The 10429-nt window shown below is 42.0% G+C and overlaps 1 protein-coding gene across 1 annotated transcript; it reads left to right on the top strand.

Annotated features, from left to right (window-relative positions):
* The first annotated feature begins 5659 nt into the window (after nucleotides 1–5659).
* Nucleotides 5660–8044, top strand: foxa2 (forkhead box A2). The gene is made up of 2 exons (XM_020608697.1): nucleotides 5660–5975; nucleotides 6510–8044. Exons 1-2 carry the CDS (start codon nucleotides 5896–5898, stop codon nucleotides 7675–7677), a joined length of 1248 nt encoding a protein of 415 aa, XP_020464353.1. The 5' UTR covers nucleotides 5660–5895; the 3' UTR covers nucleotides 7678–8044.
* The last annotated feature ends 2385 nt before the right edge of the window (nucleotides 8045–10429 follow it).

The raw sequence follows: 10429 nt of genomic DNA, 5'->3' as shown, positions 1-10429 counted from the left end.
TTTCAAGAGATAATTGCCACCCAGCAGATTTGAAGAAACTGAAACTCTGCATTAAGTGCTTGTTTTATATAACTGTAATTATTCAAAGCTAAATCAAGTTCGATGATCAGTTAATTTATTTAGTGGAAATGATTTTAATATTTCATAGCATATCCCTTGAGTCAGTTAGGATTAGAAAAACCTTTACTAATATGCAGCGTTTTAATCATCAGGCCAGGTTTGCCCTCTCGTCCACGATGACGGGGATGTGGCAGCGTGGCGGTCGAGTGCGAACAGCAGTAACTCAACATGGGTTATAGCACGGGTTTGACTGTAGTGATATTTAGGTACAGAGCTTCCTTTGGGAGCCTGACACTTTAATTAACATAGCACTACTGCCCCCCCACTGGTTTAATTGCCTTGAGTCTGTGATTAAATGTGTATTGACTCTGCAGTTGGTTGGCTAATGAATAACAATGTGCTGTTTTGGTGATATTAAATCCTTTAGTGCTAATACACATCCTGTCCATGATGCTTAGAAGTTTCAGACAGACATTAAAAGGCACCAGCGTATGTGAACAGACCCATGTCAGAGTGGGGGAACAGACAACATATAAACTAGAACCCATCCACATAACCTATAGGGTGTTTCTCTTTCTTGTTTCAGTCTTTTGCCGTGTCTGTCATTTTAAATCAGGCAGATACATATTGATAACTATCCATGCCATTTCACAGAACTCTCTAATAAGGTGTCCTTTAAAATGACTCACGTTGCACCAAAATGCTCTATTAATACTTAATAAATGATTATACATCATTATTTGTTATTACAAAGAACATCTTTTGGGTTGCCAGGATGTGAAAACCCCCTTTGGCAGGAGTCTATCAACTCTGATTGCTGTTAATCTCCTCAGAAATGCTCATAGGTGTCTCCATTTTAAATAAGCTACCAAGCTTGAAGTTACAAATATTAATTAGTTGTTAAAAAGGATTTTGATTTATATTATATGCAGTTTTTTTGTTTTGTTTTGTTTTGCTTTAGAAAATGGTTGAACCAATCAATGGTCTCATGAATAGCTTCTAGCTGAGCTATAAAGCATTATTAAATTATGTATTAAGGATTAATAAAACCATTACTTCTATAAAAGATTTTGCATTAGAAAGTGGTACATTTATTTAGGGTTTTAATACTTTCTGCCATTTTATCTTCTAAAGCCTCTAATTTAGTGCACATGCATTCTTTAGTGTCATCTGATCAGTGCATGTCTTGGTATCCCACCTTCCTCCTTCTACTCCTGTGGTCCAATAGATAAACTGTCACCTTATTTGATAAATTAAGGGCAGCAGTCAACATTTGGTCCTTTAACATGACAAGAGAGAAGTATTGAATGTGCAGCGCCCCGGTTACAGTCAACATAAAACATATCGGATGGCATTCCTCTCCACATTCCTGTCAATATCAAAAGGTGCCTATTTGAGGATATTCCTAGTAGTTTACGCCTGTGTTTGCGCCCTGACCCGCTGGGGCCAGTGCAATAACTTTGGACTCCCTCCCACTGCATCTCGCTGCAATGGCCACTCTCAGTTTTTATTTAGCTGGTTTGTGTGCCTTCCCAGTCCAGCCGCTTTTCAGATTCATTTCCAGGTAAACACAGTGTAGCCAGCCACAAAACTGCAGCCAGCAGGCGTTGTCACAGCTGTGGCAGATAATGGCAAGTCCAAACTCCGGCCCAGCTCTGGAATGTTTACTGTCACCACAGGCAAGTTGGCAGCAAACATTTTTCCCAACACTTTGTAAGAGGAAGACTTTGACATTATTAATTTTATTTTGATGAATTAACTGTGTGCTCCCGAGCTGTTGTGGTGAGCTCTGAAGGATATGAAGGCATAACCAGCAGGAAAAAAAACCTTACTTTGAAAGTTGAAACTTTAAGTTAACACATACCTGCCAACAACTTTGGGCTGTTTGAAGGAATGCTGGAAGAGTTCCGCCTTCCTCTCACAGAGCAGGGAGCACCCTCGTTCCATCCCCCTGCCCGGTATCCAAGAAGACCTCCCAGTCACTCAGCAGCACCTGCACCACAAAAACAGGCTGTATGGTGTCATTGCAGGGCCTTTCTGATGCAGGTGTTGTGTTTTCACTTTTTTAATTGACTCATTAAACTTTCATCTGTTAGTGTTTGCCCTTGTCATAACCAGTAAAGGAATATGACACCACAGTGTGTGAAATGTAACACTGATCATGATGGAGACTAATTGAGCAACAGTGGCAAAACTAGTCATGAAAGAGAAGAGAGACAGAGCACATCGCTACTGCCAACATTATCAGAACGCAGTGTGCTTCTTTAGGAGTTCTGACTCATCCATGTAAAAGCCTGTTCTGTCCTCATTTCCAATGTATGCACAGGGCTGTGAAAACATGAGCTGGAAGCAGACTGGCCATCACTAAATGAAACAGCAATTTATTTGTCGTACATGGTGTAGTAATGGTTGTGAAGCATTTAGAATCACAAAACTTCAATCAGTGCGCTGAATATTCAGAAATGGACATTTAAGCTCATATAATTAAAATGACCAATTGAAATTCTGTTGAACATTTTCCACATAACATGACCAAAATGTTTATGTGAAGACATTCTTGACAAGAAATGTCTCCTGTTTATAAAAACTAGCAAAGTAGAAAAATGAATGTTTTGCAGATCTTTTCCCCAATGAAATCGTTAGCATTTCCTATTGCATTGCTATTCTTTGAACATTGATTTTCATTTCATCACAGTCAGTTTGTATCTGTTGTGTGAGTGCATCCTTAATGCTTCATCATTCATCGACAGACCTTTTCAGTATTTGTAATTGTTCATCTCAATCAGGATGAGAATATAATGCAATGAAGTTGATTATTTCATTCATTATTTGCCTTTCAACCATAAAGGATCAGTGCAAAGAAGCTGGTCTCGCTTCACAGCAACCACCGTTATTGCAATTACAAAAATCTGGTGCTGCAAACTCTGTTGCTTTGCTGGCAAATAAATAGTACAATTTATTAGCATATTATAATTGCAAATACAAATAAAGGACATTTTAAATATAATCTGTTGGTGGTCACATTCCTGATATGGTCAGCATCTATGTACCCTGGTGACACTGCTGATTTGTTCATTTCTGTTGTTTTGTGGGCCAAAAAATGTATTGAACTATAACACATTAAAAAAGCTGGAACAAAACTGGTGTTCAACTCTTAGGCTGCTGATGATTTCTCATGCTGACCAGTCAAACGGAAATGTGAAAGAGGCAAAGTTAGGGTTCTTCTGAGTATTAGCAAAGTCTATATTGTCACACTGACACAGAGCGATGTCCATCTTCAGCCAAGAGATTACAGGCTTTGCACAACATTCTTGTACCTCATGTAAAAAAGGGAACAGGATCAAGTATTGTTTTGTGGGTTACTACCCTTTGGATCTATGCTACAGACTCAGTGTATTAACACAGTATCACCAAGGAATTCATACAAAATCGGGTGATAGAGCAACTGCAAACATACCCAGCTATTTTTTAAAATTTGTGCCTAAATCGACAATGTGACCTTCAACCATGTGAGCGGACTCCGGCGGGTTGATGATTAACTATGGATTTAGCAATATGTAGCATTCAGGAACATAATGTCATGCAGGTCACAGACCATTTTGGAATACTGAGCATTTTGTCTGTAATTCTGAAAGGACTAAACAAACACTTCATATTTTCAAGCCATATACATTAGATTTATATTTTAAACTTTAGAAACAGTCGATGTCCGTTTCAGTCAGGAGATTTTTGATCAGTTTACACACTGTGTCCAAATTTTTTTGACATTGAAAAACACCATACAAACTTGTGTAAGACACAAATATCTAGTTTCTGTTAGTCACACATGCACAAACAGCGTGGACCTTGCGCAACAGAAATCCGCAAGTGTAGGCCTGTCTGAAACAAGGTATCTTTAAATGTTTTTATGTTAAAATATGACCACATTTTCTATAAATGTATGCATTTATAAATTCTAGATGAAGACCTGCACGCTCGGTCCAGTTAGCTTTTATTTTTAACACTTAGAAACATATGCCCATATCAATATTAATAAAAACATTACATTTATGGTTATTTGTTTGAACGGTTTCCTAAAGTATTATCGTTTTACATTATTAAACGATAAAACTGTGTTGGCGGACTGAAGCCGAAAAGGCGCCATGTGACTGTCTCCAGCTCAGCTGTCGGCCGGTGCAATCCCCGATCCTCAAACACACACAGCGCTTTTTCTCATGATCTCATTTCCAAGTTAAGCAGACTCTGTTAGTCCCTCGTCAACACCACAGGTTTACTCGCCTTTACTAATGGGGCTCTATACTGATAGTTATGCTCTTGCTTAAATACGCAATCAAACAGATGTACAACCTCTGACACGTGGCTGGCACTGGACTGCAGCCTCACCTTGATGTTTGTGTCATACAAATACTGTACAGACAGACAAAGAATTAAGGGGCCTCGACGACCCGGGCCTTCCCGTCCCATCCTGTGACCGTAGATAAGAACATTTAGGGGACGTCTCAGTGTTTAAATAGCGTCCCGAAAACAGAAAGGAACAAACATCGCTCTGCCTATTTGACACATTTAAGATTTCTATAATTGTTCTGCATCCGTCCAAACATAAACAGTTGATTTCCAAGGACCGGGATGCTCTATGTGCCATCAACAGCAGAACCAGAGGGACGCACTAACCGAGAGATGGCGCTATAAAGCTACGCCAGGCATATTCAACACTAATTAAAACATGTAGAAACAGTCATTCGGCCGTCCAGGTTAGGAAAGCAGAACAAAAGCTCGTATTTGTCACATTTTTGCAAATATTTGTTAACCTGTTTAGAAAAATGGCACATGCTTTAATCGTGACACAAATGTAGAAACAAGCAGGTTTTGCCCCTTTTAGAACACAATTGTTAACCAGCTGGGGAAAGGTGACTATGTTAACTTGATTTGGGAATCATTAGAGTAAGAGTCATTTTGCCAGATGTGTTCAAATCATCACAGTAGTCGTGCGCACTGCACACATGCAGTCTTGCAGGCAACCATCAGCTATAAGATCAATACTGTCTGCAGGTTAACGTTTAAAAATGGGATTAATGATATAATTAAAGAACGTCTTAATGAGTAACTCACTAACAATTCATTGTGCCTAAATGTGCATAGCAACACAACACTGGCAGTATATTACAACTATTAACTAGAATTTCATTTGTCTAAACACGCCTTTACGCGGGTTTCTCCATCTTCATGAGCATTTAAGTTCTGACATTCTCGAGTTGTGTTGTTATTGGGTGTAAAATAAATCATGTTATATACTGTATGTGGCTGGGCTATAAATTCCTAGAACGCAAAAATGGGTTATGATCTCATCTTAGCTGGAAAATGCAGGTTGGAGGATGGGCGTAAGGAAAACCACACCAAGGAAGAGCCAAACATCCTTTTATCGCTCTTTTTTTTGCCCCCCAGCCAATACAATGAGATTAGTTTATAATGAAGCTTTTCATATGAAACTGTTCTTTTCATTCAGCGCAGGTGTACAACTGGGGTGGGGGAAGCTTGAGGAGTCTCACGCCTAGGTGCGAGGAGATTATTCAAATAGGGCCCAAGGCGTAGAAGTAGGGATTGGAGGCTTGCCTAGAGCACAGAGCTATATCACAGAGTTAACAGGCAGCACGGAGCGTCATTTGAACTCCAGTCACTGACAGACGCATTTCACGGCTGGCTCCGTAAGACACATGCGCCAGTCCTTGACGAAGGGACACACCGACGACACAAATACATTTAGTGGTCCCCAGTCACCTACTAATAGGGAAACTTTTGGCTTTTCCTCTGCTGGGAGACGCTTTGTAAAAGTCCTCCATGATGCTTGGAGCAGTTAAAATGGAAGGACACGAACACACCGACTGGAGCACCTACTACGGAGAGCCCGAGGTGGGTACCTTAAATATATATTTTTTCCTGTCTAAAGCCGATCCCGTTTTATACAACTCAATATTAGCCCTGAGATAATATTAACTTTGTGATCAAATATTGACTTGAGGCGCCTCCAAATCCTCCCCCATCTCCACGCAGCGCACTATCCTCACAAAGTTGCTTGACATGTAGGGTTAGATTTTGGGGAGATTGATTCAAATATTTGTGTTGCAGTCGCTATTCTGTGTGGGAGCGCAGGCACATTAGGTGTCAACATTTTCGTCAACATTGTACGTTTAGCGAATTAACTTTAATTTACCTGTCATGCCAGTGGCTTCACATGCACGGTATGGTTGAACGTATGAAGCTGTGCTGTTCATTTTCAAACTGTTTCACGCGGAAGCAAAAATCTATACGACCATTTCAGCCTTGTCGACGCAGTGTGCATTTAAAATGAGATGCTGGCTGAACATAATTTTAAATTAATAATTGTTATTTGATTTTATCAGTCTTAAAAACTCAGTGTGATAAATTTCTGTGCTCACTGTGATTGATGCTTGTGTGGTTGGCAACATGAACACGGGCCTGGGAATGAATTCTATGAACACCTACATGAGCATGTCCGGCATGAGCACCACCGCTAACATGACAGCCAACTCCATGAACATGTCATACGTCAACACAGGCATGAGTCCCTCCATGACCGGCATGTCACCGGGCACCGGAGCCATGAACAGCATGGGCACAGGCATGACGGCCATGAGCGCAGCCCTGAGCCCCAGCATGAGTCCTATGACCGCACAGCCTGCGTCTATGAACGCCCTGACATCCTACACCAACATGAACGCCATGAGCCCCATATACGGACAGTCTAACATTAACAGGTCCAGAGACCCTAAGACCTACCGCAGGAGCTACACGCACGCCAAACCCCCGTATTCCTACATTTCTCTCATCACCATGGCCATCCAACAGTCTCCCAGTAAGATGCTGACACTGGCGGAGATCTACCAGTGGATAATGGACCTCTTCCCTTTTTATCGACAGAACCAGCAGCGCTGGCAGAACTCCATTCGCCACTCTCTGTCGTTCAATGACTGTTTCCTCAAAGTGCCCAGGTCGCCGGATAAACCCGGGAAAGGCTCTTTTTGGACTCTCCACCCAGACTCCGGGAACATGTTTGAGAACGGCTGCTATCTGCGGAGGCAGAAGCGCTTCAAGTGCGAGAAGAAGATGGCAATGAAGGATACTTCTCGCAAAGCGGGAGACGGCGGATCCTCCAACAGCAGCTCTGACAGCTGCAAGGGCAACGAGTCCCCGCACTCCAACTCCTCCTCCAGCGACCACAAAAGGTCCCTGTCGGATATGAAGACGAGCCAGGCCCTGAGCCCGGAGCACGCCGCCGTCTCCCCGGTGTCGCACGGGCAGCACCTCATGTCTCAGCATCACTCGGTCCTTGCGCACGAAGCGCACCTGAAGCCAGAGCACCACTACTCCTTCAACCACCCCTTCTCCATCAATAACCTCATGTCCTCAGAGCAGCAGCATCATAAAATGGACCTAAAGACTTACGAGCAGGTGATGCATTACTCCGGCTATGGCTCCCCCATGGCCGGGGCTCTTTCCATGGGCTCCATGGCGGGGAAAGCCGGTCTAGATTCTTCATCCATACCTGACACAACTTACTACCAAGGCGTCTATTCCAGACCAATCATGAACTCCTCATAAAACTCTCTACGCCTCCATGATATGGACTTTATTCCCGTTCACTTTGTACATTTGTAAAAAAAAAAAAAAAAAAAATTATAGAGTTTGTGTACAATATGTATTTCAGATATTTTTGACGTTTCCCACCGTTTAGTTGTCAAGTTTGTTAGTATAATTCTTTTGAGAAAGGCTGTTGATAATAATAATAATAATAATTAGGAGTGATGATAATGTGACGAGATCTGTTCAGAGGTCGGCTTCAGGAATGGACCCCAAAGACAAACAACCACCTGCTGTAAAATAGCCTCCGCCTGCAGAACTGGACTTCGAAATGAATTTAAATGCATCGCAGGATTTCTTCAATCATTTGTGTAATTCCTATTTATGGCTTGTATATGTGTATTCTTGTAGTGACAAGAACAGAATCTATATTAAAGTGTTATTAACGAATCGTTTTCAAGGAAAACATCTTGTCAATCATTAAACGCTGTTAGCAGCTGTGCTCCAGCTGAGGGTGGACTTAGATTCATTTAATAGGCCTGTAAATGAATAACATATCTGTAGACAAACACATTAAATGAAACATTTATTTTAAATCATGGAAATCATTCATTACACAATGTTAAAAACAAAAATGTGGAAAGAGGAACAGCTAGGGACAACTTTATTGTTGATGATGATAATTACGGTTTTTACTAATATTCACTTTTGGCACATGCACGGCCTGAATAACAACATCAACGAATTCCATATTATTGCATAAAATGAGTTTCACAGTACCTCCTGGCTGAGTGTTCAATTTTAAAAAGGCTCTGTTACAACAAAGCGCTTTTTATTTTAAAGCAGGGATTAGTAGCTTTGCAGGACACCACCGAGCACATTGCTCCTGATTTATCATTCAGAAAATGTAAACAAAACAAGTGCACGTTTATTAATCCCAAACTAAATTGGGTTATTTGTGGGCAAAACGTTTCTCCGACGCCTCAGCCACTCTGTTCAATTTCTGGACTGAAGTGATGAAGAAGACGACCCATGAGGAAGAAGGCTGAATAAAATACAATGTCTCCTCCAAAGATGCTGCATATGAAAATGAATATTTTCTACAGAAGCTGACAACATATGCTTACACGCACAGTTCCAACTGGCGTTCAGCTGCTGACAGTTAAACCAATCGGAATTGAATCCACCATTAAAATTCCCACACATGCAGTGAGACAGTTATGATTCAGGCTGTCACTCAAACGCCATGCCAGCCTTCCAGTCAGCCAGGTTGGTCCTCCGACCCACACACACACACACACACACACACACACACACTGCAAAGTTTAGATCGGTGAATAAGATTAAGTGTCATTGTCCCATCAAACAGCCTCCCGTGGAGCAGGAGAATAGTTGCTGTAAAAGGAGGCAGATTTGGGAACACAGCCGCCTGAATGTGCTGCTCTAACTTCTCTCCCCACAATCTGGGGGTCCATTGTCTACTCCCTATTTTTAAAGTAGTTGGACCCTCCCCTCTTGTTAGATAAGATAGGCTAGGTGTCGTCCAAAAAGAACCGGGACACCCCCCCCCCCCGCCCCCGCCCCTTTTTTAATCCAAGGCCAGGGGAGTCTGGGCGCATTTCTGCTCCCCTAATAACCAAATGACACCCATCGCCTTCTGAACACGTAGGGCCTAAAGTGTGCGTTTATTCTCCAGACCCTCTTTACAGATCGCACTTTAAACAGCGTGATCTGCGAATAAACAAAGCCAGTAAACAATAGAATGGAGACTATGCCCACATATAGGACGAGCACACGCACAAACCAAATTGCACAAGTGTAAACTCTGAATAGGACGCCGCAGCTCTGTAAATTTACACAGACATTAAATTTGGTCCTATTCATTTTAGACATATAATGCTAAGCTGATTTTTTTATAGCACACTGATCGATATCTCTGTAAAATAATCATTTTTTTAACTAGAGGGGCAGTGAAATCTTTGCTTTGTGCTAAAGTCAACAGTGACAGAGTTTGAGCTCAAATAAATGCCGTGATGTCTGGAGCCCTTTGCAGAAGGCAGAAGGCGAGCTTCTACAAAGGGCTCCTGTGTGACTTGCCAACAACAAGCACCAGCTATTTTGCACAGGTATGAAGCTTTTCTTTTCTATTGCGCTGTCGTCTAGAAACGCATGATTTCTTATTAGGAGAGGTTGTTTCCTGACACAGATGAGGCGAGACAGAGGCTGATATCCCAAATTCACGAGAAAGGAGACGTATCGGATTTGACGACAGGGTGGTGCAAAGCTGAGGTGATCTGGAGGTTGTGTGATAGAGGCTGCTTCACGCTTCTGTCTTTGAGTTGAGTGATGGAGAAGCATCCTGCTGCACTGCAGAATCTGTCACTGGGGAGTGAATTAGTTTGGTGCTTGGTCCGTTTTTAAAATGCAGCTTTTAGATATAGTGCTGGCGATGTCTTCAAACCAAATGCACTATAGACCAGTCACCAATATCAAGAAAACATCAGCTCATTTTTGAACATTCCTCACACTCCTTATTCCGGACATTCCTGACAGGTGAAACCAGCGGATCTATTCACTTGTTCACTGCAATGGGAGATTAAACACGGACCTAATGATTTGTTGAGCTGGATATTTTTTGCAGCGTGCGGCTGATTGTTATCACTGGTGCAGCACTGGTACCATTAAAGCTTTGCTGCAGCACCGACCCCGCCGGGCTGTTAGATCAGCGCCTACCAGTGTACACATCGATTGTTTTCAGGGCCCATTTTAATCT

Source organism: Monopterus albus, unplaced genomic scaffold (assembly GCF_001952655.1).
Source record: "Monopterus albus unplaced genomic scaffold, M_albus_1.0 scaffold94.1, whole genome shotgun sequence".
In the NCBI taxonomy this organism is placed as follows: Eukaryota; Metazoa; Chordata; class Actinopteri; order Synbranchiformes; family Synbranchidae; genus Monopterus; species Monopterus albus.
Note: the sequence above shows the minus strand (reverse complement) of the source record. Positions and strands in the feature narration are given on the sequence as shown.